The sequence below is a fragment of the Somniosus microcephalus genome, chromosome 10, assembly GCF_052327205.1.
Source record: "Somniosus microcephalus isolate GS21.2 chromosome 10, FLI_Smic_1.0, whole genome shotgun sequence".
Classification (NCBI taxonomy): Eukaryota; Metazoa; Chordata; class Chondrichthyes; order Squaliformes; family Somniosidae; genus Somniosus; species Somniosus microcephalus.
This window is the reverse complement of record NC_140996.1, coordinates 134,623,527-134,648,423: the sequence shown is the minus strand read 5'-3', so window position 1 is coordinate 134,648,423 and position 24,897 is coordinate 134,623,527. Positions and strand designations below refer to the sequence as shown.

At 44.3% G+C, this 24,897-nt stretch overlaps 1 protein-coding gene across 5 annotated transcripts in view; it reads left to right on the top strand.

Moving 5' to 3' along the window:
* ccdc83 (coiled-coil domain containing 83) overlaps nucleotides 1-24,897 on the top strand; it is a 104,800-nt gene that overhangs the window by 36,428 nt on the left and 43,475 nt on the right. For 4 of the 5 annotated variants that reach the window (XM_085998838.1, XM_085998837.1, XM_085998840.1 and 1 more), the window contains exons 6-9: nucleotides 50-141; nucleotides 3,380-3,448; nucleotides 23,419-23,540; nucleotides 24,553-24,650. In XM_085998838.1, the coding sequence (XP_085854964.1) occupies nucleotides 50-141; nucleotides 3,380-3,448; nucleotides 23,419-23,540; nucleotides 24,553-24,650 (381 nt within the window). The remainder of the gene's footprint in view (nucleotides 1-49; nucleotides 142-3,379; nucleotides 3,449-23,418; nucleotides 23,541-24,552; nucleotides 24,651-24,897) is intronic. The other variant, XM_085998839.1, reaches the window with a different exon arrangement.

Below are 24,897 nucleotides of genomic sequence, written 5' to 3'. Positions count from 1 at the left end.
TTGGGGCAGCTCTAATTTTTCATTATTAAATTTATCTTTGTTTTTAAAGATCACTTTCATAGAGCCTTGGAGAGGGAAAAAGAAGAAATTGACATATTAACAAAGGAAGAAATGGATGAAAAAAAGGCATTTGCTTCACAGGTAACTGAAATGTTCAATTTATCATTTTGTTCTTATTGTGCAACTAAGCATCTTGTGTCGGAAAAATTTGGTTCCTAAAATTTAATAGTAATGGTCATTTTCTCCTAGATATTAAAAATGCTGGTAACAGCCAGAACACACAGTTCCCAGGAATTTGCTGCATTGGCGTTATTAGCAATGAGCGCCATAAGTCTGACCATTGTTTGCCCCGATCCTTCAGTGCTGATCTAAAGCCAAAATTTGCTTTGAAATTAATCATCATATGCCACAGCGATGACCGTGGCAATCCAAGGAGCTCTGAAGCGGCGCTATCGCTCAGAAGTGTCCTATACTCAATTTTAAATCACTATATATATTTGTAATAATCACCTCCTTAGATATTCTGGCACTTCATGGTCAATAACATTATTAATTACATTTGTTCTATGGCATTCATTTCACAATATTACATATATGAAAATGATTAATTGCAATAAAGTTAGAATAGATTTAATTAATTAAAACTAATTTGAATTAATGTTTCCTTGTATTTTATACACTCGCGAAGGAACGATCATCCTATTTGTGATATAAACCTAACCCAAAGTTTTTACATCTTGGCTTGTAAAATTTAGCCATGCTATTTACTGTTAGTAATGTCCTTTCTGCTGAGAATTCACTTCCCGTCACGATGTAGTGACTAATTTTTACACGTTTATTTATAATGAGGACCAGGAGTTATAGGGATAGAAATTAGTATGAGTTGCACACATTTTTCGGGCATAAAACAGGCACAAAGCCTACTAATTTAGCTGTGGGACTGCCTGCTAAATTCGTGGGGCTCTTTTTTTTCAGGCATTCCGGGCGAATGCCTAAAACGGACGTCAAGACCCTTAAATTAGTAAATTATGGGCCTAATGTCTGTTGAAGGGCCCCATTGAGAAATTAGTTAGTGATGAGCGGGGCAGTATCAGGATTCTTCAGCAACTCCTGCAGCCTCCAACTCCAGGTCAGTTTTTTTTTAAATGTTGTTAAAATCCCTTCTAGTGAAGCCAGGAGGAGCAGGAGTGCTCCCCCTTCCCCACAGAAGTCGCAAGCGACCCACCCACCATAGCTTGCTCTAATCCCTCTATCCCTCCCGGAACTCACATGAGGGCTGCTGCTGGTGATACCTTCACTTGGGCGAGCTGCCTGTGGAAGTCTGACTAGTGGCAGCAACTCACGTTAACTATGTTGATGAGGCCTGATGACCAGTTTCCATCGATCCTCGGGACTCTCTGTTCAGGCATACGCTGGTCACACAGTGCTGAGTCTGATCCCAAAAACAGGCCCGGTGTAACTTTTAGGCTATTGTATGTATAATAAAATAATGTCATTCTTACATAATCATAAAATGAACAAGTTATTTTGCAAAGTCAATAGCCTTTTAATATTCTTCCAGCCTTTAAATCTTGTGCCCATAACTAACCTTTGCAGTAATTTGAGTCTACCAGTGTCTTTCTGCAACAGTATTCTCCAAGCAGCAATTATAATAACAAATCCAATAAATTTGTGATTGCCACTGTTTTTAATGGGGGAGGAGCTTGAATAATCCATTTTTAGGGTTTCGGCAATGGTTCCAGCAGAGTGGCCCAGGAAATTTTGGGGTGGTGTATAAACTAGTATAATTCACTCATGCCATAATTTCCTGGAGCTACTGTGCTAGAATAATGACATATGTTGTTTTCAGGAAATTCCAAGCCATTATTTATAATGTGAAAATATTTACTTTTACAATCTACATTTACACTGGTCAATAGACTGTTCATGGCTGTGTGGTCAACGGTTCCTGACCAACGGTTCCACCACAGACCCAATTCACGTACGAACCGGGGTCAAGCAAGGCTGTGTCATCGCACCAACGCTCTTCTCGATCTTCCTTGCTGCAATGCTCCATCTCACCCTCAGTAAGCTCCCTGCTGGAGTGGAGCTAATTTACAGAACAAACGGGAAACTGTTCAACCTCCATTGCCTCCAGTCCAGATCCAAGGTCGTCCCATCTTCTGTCGTCTAATTACAGTATGCAGACGACGCTTGCGCCTGCGCTCACTCGGAGGTCGAAATCCAAACCATTGTCAGCACCTTCACTGAAGCGTGCAAGAGCATGGGCCTTACACTAAACATCCGTAAGACAAAGGTCCTCTACCAACCTGCCCCCGTCACGCAGTACTGCCCCCCAATTAACAAAATCCACGACAAGGCCTTGGACAATGTGGGCCACTTTCCATACCTCGGGAGCCTACTGTCAACAAGGGCAGACGTTGACGACGAAGTCCAACACCGCTTTCAGTGTGCCAGTGCAGCCTTCGGTCGCCTGAGGAAGAGAGTGTTTGAAGACCAGGACCTCAAACCCGGTACTAAGCTCATGGTCTACAGAGTAGCAGTGATACCCGCCCTCCTGTATGCCTCAGAGACATGGACCATGTACAGCAGGCACCTCAAAGCACTGGAGAGGTACCACCAACACTGCCTCTGCAAGATTCTGCAAATTCATTGGCAGGATAGGCGCACCAAAGGTAGTGTTCTTGCTCAGGCCAGCATCGAAGCTTTGACCATGCTCGATCAGTTCCGATGGATGGGTCACATCGTCCGCATGCCCGATACGAGACTCCCAAAACAAGCGCTCTACATGGAGCTCCGACACGGCAAGAGAGCCCCAGGTGGGCAGAGGAAACGCTTCAAGGACACCCTCAAAGCCTCCTTAAAAAAAGTGCAACATCCCCACTGACACCTGAGAATCCCTGGCCCAAGACCACACAAAGTGGAGAAGAAGCATCCGAGAAGGCGAGTGTCTTCACCAGGAGCAAGCGGAAGCCAAGCACAAGCAACGCAAGGAGCGCACGTCAACCCAAGCACCCCACCCACCAGCCCCTTCAACCACCATCTGCCCCACCTGTGACAGACTGTAGGTCCCGCATTGGACTCATCAGTCACCTGAGAACTCATTTTTTAACGTGGAAGCAAGTCATCCTCGGTTCTAAGGGACTGCCTAAGAAAGAGGAGAGGTCCAAAACATCAAGTTCGGTGCTTTCCACACTTTGTGTATCCAAATAACTAGGGCTGGTCACTTATTATTTTGTTTTGATTGGTGCTGTTTCTGTTGATCCTGTTTCTGCAGTAGCTACTTGTCCTGCTGCTGTTCAAAACATCCCACTTAACAATATATAACAATCTAATAATGTGATTCTTGAAAAATTATTTACTTTTTTTTTTAATTCAGAAAGCCATAAGTTATATGGGTAGATACAGTCGCCAAGAAGTGAGGGAAAATGATTGGCTAAAGAATGAGGTAAGAAAATATGAAGCTAGGTTTTTTACTGCATATTACATGTTTTAATTAGAACATTTCAATGGCAAGTAAGAAAGCATAGAACAGGCCCTTTGCCCATCAGCCTATTTCCTCTATAGACCATGTACAAAAGTTTGCTTTTGAATCCAATGGCATGAATGACAATCAACTAAACTTGTTTCCTGGATAGCGTTGAGCTTCTTGAATGTTGTTACAGTTGCACCCATCCATTCGAGTGGATGGAGATCAGAGGGAAATCTCTCCACTGGCTGGAATCATACCTGTCACCAAAGAAAGATAGTTGTGGTTGTTGGGGGCCAATCATCTCAGCCCCAGGACATTGCTTCAGGTGTTCCTCAGGGCAGTGTCCTAGACCCAACTATTTCCAGCTGCTTCATCAATGACCTTTCCTCAATCATAAGGTCAGAAGTAGGGCTGTTTGTTGATGACTGCACAATGTTCAGCTCCATTCGCTATTCTTCAGATAACAAATAAATTTGTTGTTCATATATGAATATTTAAAGAAGTTCTTTTAAAATTATTTTCCAATTAGCAGCATATTTATTGTATATGTATCAAAGCTGCATAAAGAATAGGCACTGGGGATCCTTTGGATAAATACCCAATCTGCAGACTTGACCAAATATTGCATGAGTAAAAAATGTTAATAAAAATAATTGAGCATTAACTGCTGTTTGAAGTGATTAGTCATGTTGTGTTATTGCGATATCATAGAATATATCAGTCTAAAAATTGGATTGATCCTGAAATTGAGGAGCAGCAGATCATGCTGCATGTGTATGAGGCCCGCAGCTGGACCACCGCTTCAACAGGATATTACCAGCGGGCTGCAGGCACCATTTCCGGCGCCAGAAGCAGCTTTCAGGTTGCTGGGGGTTGGGGAGGGGCAGCAAGATCAGCCGGCTCAGACACCAGCTGAGGTTCCCAGGAGAGTCAGGGGAGGGAAAACATTCGGGAGGAGTGCGTGTGGTAGCCGACAGTGGCCTCCTGCTGTTAGAAGTAGAATATACTTTGAAATGTTGGCACTAAGGGGCCCCTTGAAACAGCTTATGTGGCAAGACAGTCTAGTGTGCCATATTGCAGTATGGAGTGAGTGAGTGACTGAGTAAGGAGATAAAGAATGAAAAAATTGTGATTGAATAAAAATTGACCGGCAGTCAGAATGAGCTGAATGGCTTCTCTTTTATTCGTTCCTGGGATTTGGGTGCTGCTGGCAAGGCCAGCATTTATTGCCCATCCCTAATTGCCATGGAGAAGGTGGTGGTGAGCCACCATCTTGAACCACTGCAGTTCATGTGGTGAAGGTACTCCCATAGTGCTGTTAGGGAGGGAGTTCCAGGATTTTGAACCAGTGATGATGATGGAACGAATATTTTTCCAAGTCAGGATGGTGTGTGACTTAGAGGGGAACTTGGAGGCGATGGTGTTCCATGTACCTGCTGCCCTTCTCCTTATAGGTGGTAGAGTTTGCGGGTTTGGGAGGTGTTGTTGAAGAAGCCTTAGCGAATTGCTGCAGTGCACCTTGTAGATGGTACACACTGCAGCCACGATGCGCCAATGGTGGAGGGAGTGAATGTTTACGATGGTGCCAATCAAGCGGGCTGCTTTGTCCTGAATGGTGTCGAGCTTCTTGAGTGTTGTTCGAGCTGCACTCATCCAGGCAAGTGGAGAGTATTCCATCACACTTATGACTTGTGCCTTGTAGATGGTGGAAAGGCTTTGGGGCCGCAGAATACCCAGCCTCTGATCTGCTCTTGTAGCCACAGTATTTATGTGGATGATCCAATTAAGTTTCTGGTCAATGGTGACCCCCAGGATGTTGATGGTGGGGGATTCAGCAATGGTAATGCCGTTGAATATCAAGGGACGGCGGTTAGACACTCTTGTTGGAGATAGTCATTGCCCGGCACTTGTGTGGCGCGAATGTTACTTGCCATCAGCCCAAGCCTGAATATCGTCCCGGTCTTGCTGCATGCAGGCAGTTACTGTTTCATTATCTGAACTAAACACTGTGCAATCATCAGTAAACATCCCCACTTCTGATCTTATGATGGAAGAAAGGTCACTGATGAAGCAGCTGAAGATGGTTGGGCCTAGGACACTGTTCTGAGGAACTCATGCAGCGATGTCTTGGGACTGAGATGATTGGCCTCAAACAACCACAACCATCTTCCTTTGTGCTAGGTATAACTCCAGCCAGAGGAACGTTTCCCCCCGGATTCCCATTGACTTCAATTTTACTGGGGCTCCTTGATGCCACACTTAGTCAAATGCTGCAGTGGTGTCTCACCTCACCTCTGGAATTCATCTCTTTGTCCATGTTTAGACCAAGGCTGTAATGAGGTCTGGAGCCAAGTGGTCCTTACGGAACCCAAACTGAGCATCGGTGAGCAGGTTATTGTGAGTAAGTGCCACTTGATAGCCCTATCAACGACACCTTCCATCACTTTGCTGATGATTGAGAGTAGACTGATAGGGCGGTAATTGGCTAGATTGGATTTGTCCTGCTTTTTGTGGACAGGACATACCTGGGCAGTTTTCCACATTTTCGGGTAGATGCCAGTGTTGTAGCTGTATTGGAACAGCTTGGTGAGAGGTGCGGCTAGTTCTGGAACACAAGTCTTCAGCACGACAGCAGGGAGGTTGTCGGGGCCCATAGCCTTTGCCAGTGCGCTCAGCTGTTTCTTGATTAGTATGTGGAGTGAATCCTCTGTGGCTTCTGTGATGGTGGAGGCCGATCTGGATCATCCACTCAGCACTTCTGGCTGAAGATGGTTGCAAAAGCTTCAGCCTTGTCTTTTGCACGCGTGTGCTGGGCTCCGCCATGATTGAGGATCGGGATATTTATGGAGCCTGCTCCTCCCATTAGTTGTCCACCATCATTCACGGCTGGATGTGGCAGGACTGCAGAGGTTTGATTTGATTTGTTGGTTGTGGGATCGCTTAGCTCTCTCTATAGCATGCTGCTTCCGCTGTTTAGCATGCATGTAATCATGTGTTGCAGCTTCACCAGATTGGCACCTCATTTTTAGGTACGCCTGGTGCTGCTCCTGGCATGCTCTTCTAAACTCCTCATTGAACCAGGGTTGGTCCCCTGGCTTGATGGTAATGGCAGAGTGAGGGATATGCCAGGCCATGAGTTTACAGATTGTGGTGGAATACAATTCTGCTGCTGCTGATGGCCCACAGCTCCTCATAGATGCCCAGTTTTGAGCTGTTTGATCTTTTCTGATTCTATCCCATTTAGTGTCCGCTTTATTTGAAATCACAAGCTTTCGGAGCGCTGCTCCTTCATCAGGTGAAGTGAAGAGATGCATATAGGCACAGCATATATAGTCAGAGAACACTGCCAGATGATTACAGGTAATCTTTCTAACTGCCCTTTATCCCACCTCGGCAGAGAGATAATCACAGCAATCAAAGGTGTGAATGGTGTCCAAACAGGTCAGTCAGGAAAACATTACATCAAAGAACAATGAGGTGGGGTCACCAGGGGTCAAATGTTGCAGATGCTGGGGTCTGTATGAAAAACAAAAAACAATTTATTAAAAAAAAATTAAAATTTTTTTTTTTTGCTGGAAATCACAGCAGGTCCGGCCGCATCTGTGTAGAGAGAACAAGCCAACAACGACTCGAGTCTGGATGACTCTACGTTAGGTGGGGTTACATGTAGCGTGACGTGAACCCAAGATCCCGGTTAAGGCCGTCCTCATGAGTGCGGAACTTGGCTATCAGTTTCTGCCCAACGGGCCACAGCGAAAAATCGCATAGACCTCCTCAGAAGACAAACACGGGACACAACCAACAGAGTACCCTTCGTCGTCCAGTACTTTCCCGGAGCGGAGAAACTACGCCATGTTCTTCGCAGCCTTCAACATGTCATCGATGACGACGAACACCTCGCTAAGGCCATCCCCACGCCACCACTACTCGCCTTCAAACAGCCGCCTAACCTCAAACAGACCATCGTTCGCAGCAAATTACCCAGCTTTCAGGAGAGCGGCGACCACGACACCACACAACCCTGCCACGGCAACCTCTGCAAGACATGCCAGATCATCAACAGAGATACCATCATCACACGTGAGGACACCACCCACCAGGTACATGGTACATACTCATGTGACTCGGCCAATGTTGTCTACCTCATACGTTGCAGGAAAGGATGCCCCGGAGCATGGTACATCGGCGAGACCATGCAGACACTGCGACAACAGATGAACGGACACCGCGCAACAATCGCCAGACAGGAGTGTTCCCTCCCAGTCGGGGAACACTTCAGCAGTCAAGGACATTCAGCCTCTGATATTCGGGTAAGCATTCTCCAAGGCGGCCTTCGAGACACACGACAACGCAAAATCGTCGAGCAGAAACTGATAGCCAAGTTCCGCACTCCACATCATATCCCATTTAGCACAGTGGTAGTGCCACACAACATGATGGACGGTGTCCTCAGTGTGAGGACGGGACTTTGTCTCCAGAAGGACTGTGCGGTGGTCACTCCTACCAATACTGTCAGGGACAGATGCATCTGTGACAGGTAGATTGGCGAGGATGAGGTAAAGTAGGTTTTTCCCACCTGTTGGTGATAGAACCACCTGCCACAGGCCCAGTCTGGCAGCTATGTCCTTCAGGACTCGGCCAGCTCGCTCACTACCCAGCCACGCTTGGTGATGGACATTGATGACCCCCACCCAGAGTACATTCTGTGCCCTTGCTACTCTCGGTGCTTCTTGCAAGTGGTGTTCAACATGGATGAGTACTGATTCATCAGCTGAGGGAGGGCGGTAGGTGGTAATCAGCAGGTTTCCTTGCCTATGCTTGACCTGAAGCTATGAGACTTCATGGGGTCTGGAGTCAATGTTGAGGATTCCCAGGGCCGCTCCCATCTGACTGTATACCACTGTGCCACCACCTCTGGTGGGTCTGTTTTGCTGATGGGAAAGGACATACCCGGTGATGGAAGAGTCTGGGACATTTGCTGAATGATATGATTCCGTGAGTATGACGATGTCAGGGTCTTGCTTGACTAGTCTGTGGGAGAGCTCTGCCAATTTTGGCACAAGTCCCCAGATGTTAGTGAGAAGGAATTTGCAGGGTCGACTGGGCTGGGTGTGCCTTTGTCATGTCCGAAGCTGGTGCCAAGGTCGAGGTCAGGTGGTCCGTCCAGTTTTATTATTATTATTGTTTCTCGTAGAGGTTTCGTACAACTGAGTGGCTTGCTATTCATTTCAGAGGTCAGTTAAGAGTCAACATTGCTTTGGGTCTGGAGTCACATATAGGCCAGACCAGGTAAGGACGGCAGATCTCTTTCCTTAAAGGACATTAGTGAACGAGATGGGTTTTTAACGACAATCCGATAGTTTCATGGTCACCATTACTGATACTAACTTTTTATTCCAGATTTATTTAATTAACTAAATTTACATTCCCCAGCTGCTGTGGTAGGATTTGAACTCGCATCTATGGATCATAGTCCAGGCCTCTGGATTACTAGTCCAGTAACAACCACTATGCAACCGTACCTTTCTGTGCTGTATGATTTTATGGGCACAAAATTCAGATCCGTAGTGCCCATTTTTTGGGCACTACGAGTGCCCTTAATGGTCCAAAATGGTGTCCGTGCCATGCATGCACACTTCTGGTTTAAGTTGCACCAGGCGCCATATTGGTGAGGGCATTAGCATGCGCGCAGTGAGCGTCTGCTGGATGTATGCAGAGTAGGCAGATCATGACCCTGGATATTGGAATACAGAGTAGAATTTCTAAATTTGCTGATGACACCAAACTTGGGGGTGTTTCAACCAGTGACGATGATACCAATTGACTGCAACAGGACATAGAAAGGCTAGCAGAATGGGCAGACAAGTGACAGATGGAATTTAATACAGAGAAGTGTGAGGTGATGCATTTTGGCAGAAGGAACAGGGAGAGGCAATATACACTAAATGGCACAGTTTTAAAGAGTGTGCAGAGACAGAGGGACCTGGGAGTTAATGTGCATAGGTCCCTGAAGGTGGCAGGACATATTGAGAGTGGTTAACAAAGCATATGGGATCTTGGGTTTCATAAATAGAGGTATTGAGTACAAAAGTAGAGAAGTTATGCTGAACCTTTATAAAGCGCTGGTTAGGCCACAAGTGGAGTATTGCATCCAGTTCTGGGCACCATACTTTAGGAAGGATGTGAAAGCCCTTGAGGGGGCAGAGGAGATTTACCAGAATGGTTCCAGGGATGGGGGATCTTGGCTACAAGGACAGGTTGGAGAAGCTGGATTTCTTTTCATTAGAGCAAAGGAGGTTGAGGGGTGATTTGATAGAGGTGTACAAGATTATGATGGGTTTGGATAGGCTAGACGGGGAAAGGCTGTTCCCACTAGTTGATGGTACAAGGACTAGGGGACACAGATTTAAAGTTTTGGGCATAGAGATACAGGGGGGATGCGAGGAAAAACTTTTTTACGCAGTGAGTGGTGAGGATCTGGAACTTGCTGCCGATGGATGTGGTGGAAGCGGAGACACTCGGGGCTCAATTTTGCCAGGCCCAAAAAGGCGGGTTTGGAGGCGTGTGAGTTGTTAAAATCGCAAAAAATGGCAGGCGGGTCCGATCCTGCCTCCAGCCCGCCTCTGAGCAATTTTCCCATAATCGTGGTTTCAGACATGGTTTCTATCCCGCCTCCAAGAGGCGGGATAGGCCCTTAACTAGTTAATTGCCTCTATAATCCAATTTTGAGGCCTTTCTGAATTTAACACATTTCCCCCGTGCTGCACGTCTCCTCTGGAACACGCCAGTTAATCCTGGCGGCCTCACAACTGGATTGTTTACTAATAGCTGCAGCACCACCATTAAAAAGGAGTTTTCACCAATGATCATTTGCAGGTGGCAGAACTTTGTTGTCTCCGGTCTGGGGGAACTTTTAGCAGGCCTACTCATTGTTGTGGAAGTTTGGAGCCTGAGACTCATCTCCAGTGTGACCTCCTGGGAAACCCCTCTTCCCACCTTGACTGAGCGCTTCAACTGAGGTATATACCAGAAGCATGGGAACCATTTTTTATTTCCTTTCCTCCTGGACATCAGATTCAGACGAAGACCAGCCATGGCAGCAGCAGCAGAACCCTGAACAGCAGTAACAACAGGAGCGCCAAGTTACTGCTCACCCACCTGAAGCTACACAGGCCAGAAGGCGCCAACGCATGGAAGCACATCGCCGCAGGAGGTACCCCCAAAACTGGGTTTACAGATCGAGCATGAGCTACCTCAACATTACTGAGCAGCAGTGCCAAAGGAGGCTCAGCCTTTCACGAGAGGTAGTGGGTGACATCTGCACAATGCTGCAGCAAGACCTGGAGCCCAGAGGAGCAGGTGGACACCCTCACCAGTGGCAGTCAGTCACCACCGCACTCAACTTTTTTGCTTCAGGCTTATTCCAGGGATCAGCGGCGTCTCCCAGGCAGCCGCACACACTTGCATCACGCAGGTAACCGATGCCCTCTGTCATCGCGCACATTTACATCAACTTCTCCAAGGATCAAGCAAGTGTAACCACACGTGCGGTTGGGTTTGCTAATCTGACGGGCTTTCCAAGGGTGCAGGGCATCGTTGACTGCACACGTGGTCCTTAAGGCACCTTAAGGTATTTTTGTCAACCGCAAGGGCTTCCACTCCCTCAACGTGCAGCTGGTGTGTGACCAAGAAGGAAATTTTGCATGTTTGCGCCAAGTACCTTGGCAGTTACCATGACTCCTTCATACTGCGCCAGTCAAGTGTACCTCCGCTCTTCAGTCTGCCAGACCAACTTAACGGATGGATACTTGGAGACAAGGGTTATCCCCTGAAGATGTGACTAATGACCCTGTTGAGGAGCCCATCAAACGAAGCTGAGGAGCACCACAACTCCAGCCACATTGCCACCAGATCCATAATCGAGCAAACCATCGGCTTGCTGAAGATGCAATTCAGATGCCTTGATAGGTCAGGTGGAGCCCTACAGTACTCAGCAGCCAGGGTCTACAGAATCGTCGTGGTCTGCTGTGCACTTCACAACTTGGCACAGCATCGTGGCTTGCAGCTGGTTGAGGTACAAATGGCTGATCGCATAGCCTCCTCAGATGAGGAGGAGGAGGAGGAGTTCAGCGACAATGAACAGGTTGCGGAGGCGCATCAACCAGCAGCAGTAACATACGAGCACATTGCTGCCCGGGATGCAAGGGACGCACTCATCTTAGCCAGATTTGCTTAGCCTGCCCAATCAAACACTTTTGCCTTGCACCTTCTTACCAGAGCATCAACAATGGACAAGAACCTGCAGATTCCTATCACTCTGACCACTATATATATTCTATATATATCAATTCAATTCAAATCGCTTTATTGGCATGACAAGTTACATCTTATGTTGCCAAAGCATCGAAAAACATTCATGTTTGTACACAAAAATACAGATCTATCCATACAGTGTATAAACAGATATATCCCTGAGTGTATAAATATACATTCATATAATTTATATATACTCTTTTCTTATATTTAGTGGTTGTCCCTCTGTTTATGGCAAGCTGTAACATAGTGTGCCGCTAGTGTTACACAATTTCTCTCTTCCCCTAGTAGGTATGGGAGTTTTTGGTCGACATTCAGATTTCTGAATTCCGGGCATATTTTTGTGAATTTTGGGTAGAAATTCTCCCTTATGCCCTGATATTTTCTACAAGCTGTGAGGAAGTGCATCTCTGTCTCCACCACTCCCTGACTGCAGTGAGAGCATATCCTGTCCTCTCTTGGTAGCCGGGTCTGCCTGTGTCTACCTTTTTCGATCGCCAGGCTATGTTCACTAAGTCTGTACATTGTCAAGGTTTTTCTCAGTTTGCTATCCTTTACCATGGTCAGGTAATCAGCCATGTTGTATTGTCTGTTTAGGGCCAAGTAGCAATTGAGTTTGCTTTGGGTTTTTGTTGTTTCTGCTCAATATGACATATTTTTCCTTTTGCTTAGCGATGATTGTGTTGGGTCGAATTCTTTGTGTTACGCTGTCACTGTCCTGGGGCTGGTTATTGTTAGTAGTGTTAGTAGTTCCTTCACTGAGTCCCAGGACTAGTTGGCTGAGGGTATTCTTCTTTATGGTCCTCTCTTGGCATTTCAGGGCTTCGTAATGATAGCATTGGGGGTTGCTCATTTCTAGGTGTTTCCAAAATTTGGTGGCTCTTTTTTGGATAGTGATTATTAATGGATATTGGCCTAGTTCTGCCCTGCATGCATTGTTTACGGTTTTCCTTTGAGTCCGGAGGATACTTTTACAGAATTCTGCATGTAGGATCTCAATTGGGTGTTTGTCCCATTTTGCAAATTCTTGTTGTGTTAGCGGTCCCCACACCTCACTGCCATAGAGTGCAATTGGTTCAATTACTGATTTGAACATTTTGAGCCAAATGCTGATTGGGATTTCTATTTGGATTGATTTTTTAATGGCATAGAAAGCCCTTCTTGCTTTCTCTTTCAGTTCATTCACAGCCAGATGGAAATTTCCCGTAGAACTGATTTTTAAGCCCAAGTATGTGTAGTTAGTGGTTTGTTCAATTTTGGTTGTTCCTAGTGTGAAATTTATTTTGGGTCAGAGTGTCTCCTCTTCGATGGTGAGCATGGGATCATTCTCAAGAGCGTTCGACCAGTCTAACTTCTCTTTATAACTTCTGTTCAGCTCTCTCTTCCACAGTCTGTGTGCAAGCCCTTGGGGGTGTCACTTTTTAGAGCTGTCGTTATCTCACCATTCTGACCTTCAAAAGTAAGGTCTATCTATGTTTTACTCCCTTTTTCTGCTGTGAACTTTTCCATTTTTCCCTTTCAAAAATACATAGCAACTTGCAGCTGCTTGGGCTATCTCACCTTCATCTAAACAAATGGCCCATTCTAAGATGGATACCTTAGCCTCCTCAAATTCCTTTCATTCTATGTCTTTTCCTAATTAACTTTTAATTATCTTCACAAGCAGTTCTGCTAAACAAAACTCCAAATTCTATATGGTTATTAGTAATTATAATATGGTTATTAGTAATAATGGAAGAAACATAGGTTGGGCCTTTACTGGCCAAATTAAAGATACCTTAACAAAGTCAAAACCCTAACTTACAAACAACAGATAAGTAGCCTGGCAGGGCCATCCTATGGGCCCCCGTGTGGAATGTTTATGTTTCACCTAATCTAACTGATTAAAAAGACTGTCTCAAATTCTAATGCAAGCTTTCCAGGAAAACAAAACTTATCATTTAAAAACAGTATTATTCATGTAGCCATCTACATTTTTAGGCACCCCTAGTTTCTAACACTGCAATGTAAAAGAGAGTGTGTAGGGGGGCATCTTTTACCTGGTTTACGGTAATTTACCTGGTTAAACCGCTTTTTGCTGCTACACTCTGACCAATCCCAATCAGCGGTTTCGAATCGCTAAACCCACCCTTCCAGTTCTGACTGGAGGAACTTATAATTAATGATATATTAAAACGGACAAATGGTCTGGATGTGAGAAAGTCAAACTTTATTAACTAAATAAACTACACCACACGATCAATGTAATCACGGTAAAATTGCTTAGATAGGGGAGGGAAAACGACTAAAATCACAATTTTAATGAAATTCCCACTTTACCCCCACCCCTAAGCCTATCCTAAGTTGCCTTGTGGAAGGCCAGAAAAATATATGCTCACCACTTGCAATGCTAGCTCCGTGCCCTACAAGATCTTCACTGTCCTGAAGTAAAGAAAACACCCGTGTTTTAAAAGTAAACTGCTGGTGTTGTTACTTCTTCAGACAGACTTCCACGCTGTAGAGAAAGGCAGACGGAGGCAGGCCAGAGAGAGAGAGCGATGCTTCTCTGAAGCTATCTTTATATACCCTAACTTTGGGGCCGAGATGTTCCCACCCAAATCCAAGTTCATCTGGCTAAAACAAAAGGGATCCAACTGCCCTATTGTCTGGGATGGATTTTGAATAAAGCTTGGGGTGGTTTGAATGTGTCTTCATTCTGAGGCTGAAATGTTCCCGCCCACATCCGGAGTTTTCTGGGCTAACAAAAGGGATATGATTCAAACCCATTCATTCTTAAACTGTTCCCTTCCTCAGTTTGAGTGCCTTTTTCAAAAGTCAGTACTGAGCCTTCGAACCATCTCCATTCACCCTGATGGGTTTTGAATGGAGTTGTATCACTATGTAAACAGAACCCATTGTGGTCACTGAAACTGCAGTCTCAAGTGGTTTAATCCCTTATGTCAACAAGGTAGCAGTTTCCTGTAAACAAACATAGATTATCTCTGGAGGGAGGGGAAACTCCCTTTTGATTGACAGAATTTGACTGCCATGGCTTCAGACACAGAAAGCAGCTTCCAGGCCTCTTTGTCCTTGGCCATGCTTTCTGACAGCCATTTTATCCCTGGGCAATTTACCAACCTCAAGAGTGCAATTTTTAATAAAATGTACTGTCTTAAAGTGTGTGAAATTTCTTTTACAAAGTCCTTTGATTCCAGTGTTGCCCAAGTGCTGCTTAGCCCACGGCCTCCTTAACACAGCCTTTTGCGGTTCTGGGCACGTTTTAAAACTTTGTCCAACCCAGAGACAGTTTAAATCACACAAAGTCTTCGTCCACGATGTGGATTAATATTTCCCGATCTTCGGGGCTGAGGGGATTTTTGCGAACCCCTACAAGAGAAGCAAAACTATTGTCACCAGCTTGCTCTGTTGCGCCTGTCTGTCCGTCCCCCACTTCCACCTCAGCGCCAATGATTTCCAAGGCCGCCTCTTCAGCATTGGTCAAATGGGCGAGGGAAGGTGGCCCTCCTCCAGTCTTCGCCATTTCTCTTTTATTGTGGGCTATATTTTCCTGCAATGAGGGAGACAAGTGGAGGTTGAGTGAGAATGATAGAGTGAGTGTAGAGAGTCCAGAGCATAAATGCTTAGAACGAGACAAAGATGGAGTAAGGTTCCATTTCCAAGGGCTCTCCCTGTGTGTTAGTCGTTGTCATTGCAGAACATTGATGGGGAGTGTGAGGGCAGCATAGTTGAATAGTGAAGTGATTGTGTTCACAGTGAGAGGGATGGTTAAGGGTGCAAGGGTTGTAAAGGTAAAGTGGGATGTGTAGGAGGAGGTTGACAATGCAGAGTGCTGGTGATGAGAGGGGAAGGGGAGCATAATGAGGGTCAAGCTGATGGTATACTCACTTTGGCTGATCTTACAGGGTCAGTGAACCTCTTGCAGCACTGCAGCCATGTTCTGCTGCACACAGATCTGGAGGTTACATCCCGTGCCAGCTGCACCCACACCCTTTGTTTGAGAGGCTTCTTCCTCCCAGATGAGGGGAAGAACACCTCCTCACTAGCTCTCACCCACTCAACCAGAATACTCAGGGACTCATTGGAGAACCTCGGGGAGGCCTTGGCTCTCGGGTTGGCCATCTCTTCTCTGCGAAGTGTTCAGCAGCCACAAAACAGCAGTGAAATGAGCCAAGGCAGCAAGCAGCCCTTAAATGAAGCTGCATAAGTGGCGTCAGCAGAAGCGAGTTTCAGTCCCAAAAGATTAATTGGCCCAGGGGAACCCACATGCCTGGAATTAATTGGCCAATTAGGGGAAAATCTCAACTTTTTCCCACCTGACAGTGGAAACGAGTTTGGAACCCACCCAAACCAAAGGGGGTCGTTCAGCCCGATTGCCTGCCTCTCTTCCTCGGCTACGTTTGTACCCGGGTGGCCCTGGAGATGGAGCACGCGGTGTCCGCCGGCACGCTCGAGGCCTTCCGCGACTGGTGGGCACCGCGGGGACTGGAGTTCATCATCACCCCGGCCAACACAATTTTAATTTAATTTGTTAAGTTTTATTTAAAGTTTTATTGATTTACAGTCAATTTGTTGAATCCAAGGTTAAAAAGTTGATTTGTGCGATCAAAAGAAGCACCCAAACCGAAACCCGCTCCCAACCCACCTCCAATGGGAAAATCGCCCTCTATGACGTAAATCAGCATGTAACGCTGATTTGATGCCAATGCTGCCATTTTGGAGCTGAACACTCCAGCAAGCACCCTTCCTTAAGCTTACACAGCTGGACACACATTTAGCCGCAGGAAGGACCCCTCCCACCAGTGCTATTTAAAGGGATCATCAACTATTTTCAGATTAGTTGCTGATTGATTTCTACTGGCTACGATTGTACAAGTGTTTGGTGCTTTCTAGAATGCTTTAAAGGTGCTAAAGTCTACAGGGTGTGGTGTGCCAAGTGCTGAAGGACATTGTCCTGATTTCAAGGCTTCTGTACAAACCAGTTGCGCCCAGCCATGGGCGCAGTAGTAAGCATTCCCATTGGTCTACAGCATGACTGGGAGAATGAGCAGAGGTGACAGAGCAGGTCAAGCTGCTGGATGATTGAAGAGCAGAAGGGGGAGAAGGGCTCGCAGCAGGAGGCCATATCCGCCCAAGGTGTTCAAGAAACTATTCTCCTACCTGAACCTCAGCGAGGAAGTGTGTCAGACATCTGCGCTTCAGTAAAGACGTCCTCACTGAAATCTGCCGCCTGCTGCAGCCACAACTGCAACCTCCGAGACTGTATTGCCTGTGGCTGTGAAGGTGACTATTTCTGAAAGACGCAAGATCAGGGCAAGTGGAATGTAAAATTGGGCTCAGAAGAATGGAAATAATATTAAAATGAATGGGTGTAGATTTAATTACAGCCATTAATTACAATGTTAATTTTGTGTAGAGTCATATATATTTAAATTATTCCATGCATTACATGACTTTGCAGCTCTACGGGCCTTGAAAATAATGTAATTTTAATTTCCTCCTCCTATCAGAAAGAAAGTTGTTAATATTGTCCCTCCGTTTGTCTGCCAATTTTAGCTGGTCAACTCAAATAATTTTGAAATGATACATTTTAACCAAACTTCTTCATGAATGTCCTCAACAGTTTTATTTACAGGAAACTTTGTGATATCCGGCACCGACTGGACCGAGCTGTTGCCGTCCCATCAAAACTGCTGGACAAACCAGCGCTAATGTTAAAACATACGGAGCTTTTGAGCTCCGTATCTAGCAACAAACCCTGTTGCTTACAGCTTCTAAACAGTCGGCCGTAGCTTGCAAGCGTCTCTGTAGCTAAGCAACAGCTTTAGCTAGACCTTGCAGAGCCTGACCGGTGGGGAAAAAAAAGCAACGAAAAGAAAAAAAACCTTACTGAACCGACTCCTGAATTTTGCCGGTCAGTTAACCTCTGGATAAACCAAAGTTTCCTGTACTTAGAAATGCATGTTACCATCCATATCTTTCACCAAACTTGACTAGGGATTTTTTTCTTGCCATCATCCTTTAGTTTTCATTCAAAAAAGGCATATCCTAGTGCATTTTCAACACATTCGAAATATTACTCTGCAAAGTGTCACTTTGTTACAGATACAAACCAGTTTTTTAAAGGAAAAATAAAGCAAGTGATTTGATGAATGTTCTTTTCATCAGGAGCTATGACTAGATATAGAGCTACAGTTAATTGAACTTAACCTACAGGGTGTACTTGAGCAGGGCCTTAGAAAGGACAGGCTAAATTAGCAGCAAAGCAAACATGGCAACCATGCTCCAGCAGCTTCAAAATTATCTATGGTGATGAATATCATAAGATCTCCCTTTAGCATAAATATATCTCATCTCAAAAGCTCAGCTTTGCTGATTATAAATTTAGAAAATTGGGCCCTTTTATAACGGCTTCTGAATTCCTATATATGTTCTGTTCTCATGACATTTTGACTCGAGTGATTTCCACAAACTTGTTTTGGGGAGGGTGGGTGGTTGGGGAACTATATAATCATCCACTTTGGACCTAAGAAAGATAGATTAGAGTATTTTCTAAACTAGGAACTGTGGCGGAGCGGAGAGATTTTGGGGTCCCAAGTATCGAAATCACTAAAAGCTAGTGGACAGGTGGAAAAAATAATTAAAAAGGCTAACGGAATGTTGCCCTTTATCTGAAGGGGCTGGAATACAAAGGAGTGGAAGTTATGTTACAGTTACTGTATATAAAGCTCTGGTTAGACCCCATTTAGAGTACTGTGTTCAGATACGGGCACCACACCTCAGGAAAGATATGTTCTGACGAAAGGCCATTGACCTGAAATGTTAACTCAGTTTCTCTCTCCAGAGATGCTGCCAGATCTGCTGAGTATTTCCAGCATTTTCTGTTTTTATTTCACGAAGGATATATTGGCCTTGGAGGGAATGCAGCACAAATTCACTAGAATGATACCTGGGCTAAAAGGGTTAAATTATGAGGACAGGCTGGATAGACTAAGTTTGTATTTCCTTGTGTATAGAGCATTAAGGAGTGATCTAATTGAGGTGTTTAAATGATTTGATAGGGTAACTAGAGAGAAACTATTTTCTCTGGTGGGGAAATCCAGAACAAAGGGGCACAAACTTAAAATTAGAGCTAGGCCGTTCAGGGATGATAGCAGAAAGCTGTTCTTCACACAAAGGGTAGTGGAAACCTGGAACCCTCGGCCCCAAAAAGCTGTTGCGGTTAGGCTAATTGACAGTTTCAGCGCTGAGATTGCTAGATATGTTAGGCAAGAATATTAAGGGTTATGGAACTAGCAGGTAGATGGAGTTAAGATACAGATCAGCCATGAACAAATTGAATGGTGGAACAGGCTCTAGTGGTTGAAAGGCCTACTCCTGTTCCTATATTTGTTTTGCAGGAGGCATTTGTGAGCATTCACATTGCAGCATTTATGATACTAGTTATAATTTAAGTTGCATCCAATACAGTTTATAAAATAATTCATTCAGGAAGAAAGACAACATTTCAGTTTATTTTGTGTTTAATAATTCTGGTATCTTTGTATTTTTAGTGCTTAAAAAAATTATCACAATTTTTCTCATTTTACAACAGATTTTAACTAGAATGTAAACACAAAAATACATCAGTTTTCCTGCTCCCTTAAATTAACAGGACATTTTTAATATGCCATCGGGCAGCCTAGCTGCAATGGAATTGAATAAGTTCATGGTTAGACTCTTGGCAGCATTTGGTACTTACAAACACAATTTAAAATTCTTGTAAGAATATAAGAATTAGGAGCATGGGCAGGCCATACGGCCCTTTGAGCCTGTTCCGCCATTCAATAAGATCATGGCGGATCTTCCACCTCAACTCCGCTTTCTTGCTCAATCCCCATATCCCTTGATTCCCTTAGACTCCAAAAATCTATCATCTCAGCCTTGCATATACTCAACGACTCAGCATCCAGCAGCCTTTGGGGTATAGAATTCCAAAAATTAACAACCCTCTGAATGAAGAAATTCTTCCTCATCTCAGTCTTAAATGGCTGACCCCTTATCCTGAGACTATGCCTAGTTCTAGACACTCCAGCCACGATAAACAACCTGTCCATCCCCCTCAGAAGCTTTTATGTTTCAATGAGATCATCTCTCATTCTTCCAAACTCCAGTGAATATAGGCTCAATCTCTCCTCATAGGACAACCCTCTCATCCCATGGATCAATCTAGTGAACCTTTGTTGCAAGGCATGGAAACCAAAACTGCACAGTACTCCAGGTGTGGTCTCACCAAAGCCCTGTACAATTGTAGTAAGACTTCCTTACTCTTGTACTCCAACCCTCTTGCAATAAAGGCCAACATGTCATTTGCCTTCCGAATTGCTTGCTGTACCTGCATACTAAATCTTTGTTTCCTGTACGAGGACACCTAAATTTCTCTGAACGCCAACATTTAATAGTTTCTCACCATTTAAAAAAAATTCTGCTTTTCTATTCTTCCTACCAAAGTGAATAACCTCATGGCTGGAATTTCTACCTGTGAGGCAAGTTGGGTGTGGGGGGTGCTGCGTAGTGGGTCGGTCTCACACAGCACGTGGCAGCACGCTGTCCACCTTGTCTTTAACTGAATTGGATCAATTGAGTTCGGCCTGCAGGTTTCCCGGCCAATTAAATGGAGTGGATCTGATGGTGCCTTGCGCTCAGATATTTAAAGGAGCCTTCCACACATCACACTTGAAGGTTGTTGGAGGAGGATCAGAGCTCTTTGGCAGAGGTATGCTTATTCAGAAACTAAAGATTTTCCATCTGAGGCTTGAGGGAAGCATGCAATCCCAGTGGCAGAAGACAGCACCAAGATTCTCTGACTCCTCCCTGGATGTCCTGCTCCAGGGAGTTCGAGCACGCAGGGACATCCTGTTCCCTGGGGATGGGCGCAAGAGACATTCCACTGAGATCTAGAGTTCACGAAGGAGGTCAGCAGCAGGGATGTAGTCAGGCAGTCCTGGATCTAGTGCCGCAAAAGATTTATTGGGCCGTAATTTGCAGGCCCCTACGGGCGCGTATGACGTGTGCACAAGTTCCAGGTTTTTGTGTATGAAGCGCATGCGTGAGAGCCCGGAACTTGCGATCTGTCATGAATTCTTGAAGGATCCAACGCATCCCCGGGGAAAAGGCATCCGCAGGCAGAGAGTTGAGCTATTTGCCCAATCTCTGCCCAGCGAATGCCCGTGAAATTCTTACGCCTGGTAAAAGCAGGCCTTGCGTCTGCTTTTACCAGCGTCAGAGTTTGATTTATTTTTGTTTTTTTAATCATTTATACATTGAAAAGACCTGTGCAATAAGATAAGTTTATTTTTAGCCCCTTTGAACATTTAAATTTATTTTTCAAAAAATTTAATGTTTTAAATATTGGCATTTTAATTATGTAATTTAAAAACATTTATTTGATGTGTAGATGTATTTTTTTGAGGTATTCCCATTCATGCTTATGGGGTTTCTGTAAATATGGAATCCCCATAAGCATGAATGTGGATTCCCTTCTTTTATTGGTTGGGTTGGCCCATGTGATCCCAGGGACGCTTGCAAACTGTGTGCACCCTCTACCCGCGGGTACCTGGAGAGGCTCAGGACCACAAATCTCCGTACGCGTGCATATTATTTACGGATCGGAGGCATTTCCCCGTGGGAAGCCTCCAACTGCAAATTCAGGGCCAATGATCTCATGAGGTCAGGACATTTTGGGCAGGGCTGCTGTTGCTTGCGGTCGCTTCATATATTTAAATGATCCAGATTGTGACAATTGGCGTGCAACGTTGAATTGACACACGATCTGTGATTTTGGACGTCGCCACTCTTAATAAATCCCTCTCCAAACCACGCATGCCAGCGCTTCTTGAAGGGACACACACACCTTTCAGGTAAATTTAGATTTTTGCTTTTGGATTAGTTTCTTTACATTTTATTGGAATAGTGGCTTGGTGCAATACATTTAAAAAGTTGTCAAAGTGTGCAGGGAAAGCAGCGAGTGCAGCTGGACGGTTGCAAGGCTTTGGCGCTTAAAGAAGGCCTTGGAGAACACCACTTGGTCACAGCCCTGGGGGATCTAGTTGCAATCCCCCTTGGGCAGCAGCATCACATGGAGATGGAGCAGTGGCAGCAAAGGAGACAAGCTGCTCGCAGAGGGAGGAGGAGGAGGAAGCACAAGAGGAGGAAGTGGAAGGAAGGAGACAACCTGGACAGCCCCTTTCTGACCGGGATATCAGGAATCGAATCATCCGCCTGCGGTACCAGTGAACACAACCCCAATTCCCCTTTCAACCTTACCTTCCCTCTGTTATTGACCATCACAGTGTCCTCTTGGCCCCAATGCTGAAATAAAGGCCACAAAGCAAACTTTCTATTCTACTTTATCCATATACCGCATCCGATATTACATCCAAAAATCAACTAATCACCTTTGTGCATTCCCTTACTGAGTGCTTTGCATGTGCCTTTGCCTATCCTAATGCTGTTACGCAGTGCTACCCCAGTGGCTGCAGCATGGCTGGTGGAAGGCCACTGACTTTCAGTGGGGGAGACTGCAGATGGCATTGCAAGACAACCTTGAGGTGCTGGTGGCTGGGAATGTGAAATCAAATGACGGTTTGTTTTTCTTCTTCACTCTCCTCTTTCTCTTCTTGTTGACTCACTGGCCTGGCAGGCTGGATTTCTTGGGTGTCTGAAATGAGAAAGGCACAAGGGTAGGGTTGTGGTGAGGGGAGGAGGGTAAAGCAAGAGGTGCATACTTACACCATGTGCAGCTTGTAAATCAGAAGATATTGTGGGATGAGGAGGAAGTGGGATGTGAGAAGGAGGATACGTTTGAGGATACCAGCGTCTTCTATTTTTTCAGCCCCGCTGCTGGCCAAGGGCTCAGCTATGCCCCTGCCAAAAATGGCCTGCACCGTCTCCTCCAAGGGGGTGAGGTGAGGCTAGGAATGGGAGATGTGCCTCGTGATTGGTACAGCTTGTTGGTAGGTGAGTGATTGTGGGAGGGGCAGTTGTGCATTGAGCAGTGTGTGAGGCTAGTGGTGCAGTTGGTAGGAAACAGCTCTTGAAGATGCATTCACCGACCTTGACCTCTCGACAAAATGACAGCTCTGGGCAAAAGTATCATCCAAGCTCAAAATGCTAATGGAGGTATTAAAAGACAAAAATAATTCAATGAGTAAATGAAATCATGTTTTTGTGAAATATTTAATTTATTATATTGTTTAAACTTGATTTTAGACAATAGAAATTTCAGTTAATGAGGGGAAAACGGGGCAGGATTTTTTTAATCAAAAAGCAATATCGAGTGATTCAGTTGGTTCAACAACACACTGATGATCAAATGTTGACGGTTTTCCAAGAAAAATGTCTACATGGACTGTTTCAAAGTTAAACATTGACATTAGAAAGTGTAATATAGGAAGTAAGGTTTGTGGTCAAGAAGGGTATACAGTATTTTTTAAACTATGTAGACGTAGGATCTCCCAAGGAGATAAGTTCAGTGTTAAATTGAATGCTGAATTATCTAAAGCAGAATGTATGCCATTTAATCTAATAACTTGGTTATAAAATTAGAATTCTTCGTACTGATTAACTTCATTTGTGTTTTGTTTTTGTTTCTGCAGCTAAAGCTATATAATCTGGAAGTTGCTAATCTAGAGCAAGCAGTTCAAAAGGTTGAAGAGGAAAATCTAGAAATTTTGAGTCAACTGTTTGATTGTCAGATCGGTGACCTTAATATATGCAGGTAATGGTTAACACCCATAAGTATTTAGATGTCTCTTACTGCCTCAAAATTATGACTGAACAGATCTATTACTGATTGTATTAACATTTAAATGCTGACCATTACGCTCAGTATATCTACATTTAAATGCTGACCATTACGCTCAGTATATCTACATTTAAATGCTGACCATTACGCTCAGTATATCTACATTTAAATGCTGACCATTACGCTCAGTATATCTACTATTAAATGCTGACCATTACGCTCAGTATATCTACTATTAAATGCTGACCATTACGCTCAGTATATCTACTATTAAATGCTGACCATTACGCTCAGTATATCTACTATTAAATGCTGACCATTACGCTCAGTATATCTACTATTAAATGCTGACCATTACGCTCAGTATATCTACTATTAAATGCTGACCATTACGCTCAGTATATCTACTATTAAATGCTGACCATTACGCTCAGTATATCTACTATTAAATGCTGACCATTACGCTCAGTATATCTACTATTAAATGCTGACCATTACGCTCAGTATATCTACTATTAAATGCTGACCATTACGCTCAGTATATCTACTATTAAATGCTGACCATTACGCTCAGTATATCTACTATTAAATGCTGACCATTACGCTCAGTATATCTACTATTAAATGCTGACCATTACGCTCAGTATATCTACTATTGTACTATCTCCAATTTTTTTTCTCGTATTGATTGTGATTAAAACTTCAATAATATGGATTTACCAAGCTTTAAATATTTGTTGTAAACTTAAAATGTGAAAAGTACTGCTCAAAATATTGTATAATTTACCCTTTTAGAAATTCCACTTTGTGGTAGCATGTAACTCCAGTCTTTATTATATTACCTACATCATATGGTGGATGTCTTGAGGTCAGATCTAGTAAAGCCACCTACTGTATTTTGGTTTTCAACTGACAAATGCAAAGTAATTTTCCCTCTCTCACTGTGTGGTTATCTAATGATGCTTTATTTCTGATGGTCATATAGGAACTTATTTGAGACATATCCCGTTGGACCTGAGGGCCAAGGCAGCGGAGTACCGGAAGAAGATTTAGCTAAATTAGAGCTCAGAGGTCAACCTTCGGGTAATAACCACAAAAAACGCCTCTAAGCTACACATGCGTTCTCCTAAATTCAGAAACAAAATTTGATAGATTTCTGCATTGTTATGTTAAATAATACTTTTTCCACAATACTACTTTTTTAAAATTCATTATATATGGTAATAAGGTAGAAAGTATGGTATTGATTAATGTTTTTATCAACATTAATGTACAGAACATATGATATTCAATTCATGCCATTTGGTTCACTGTACTTGAGTACCTAAAT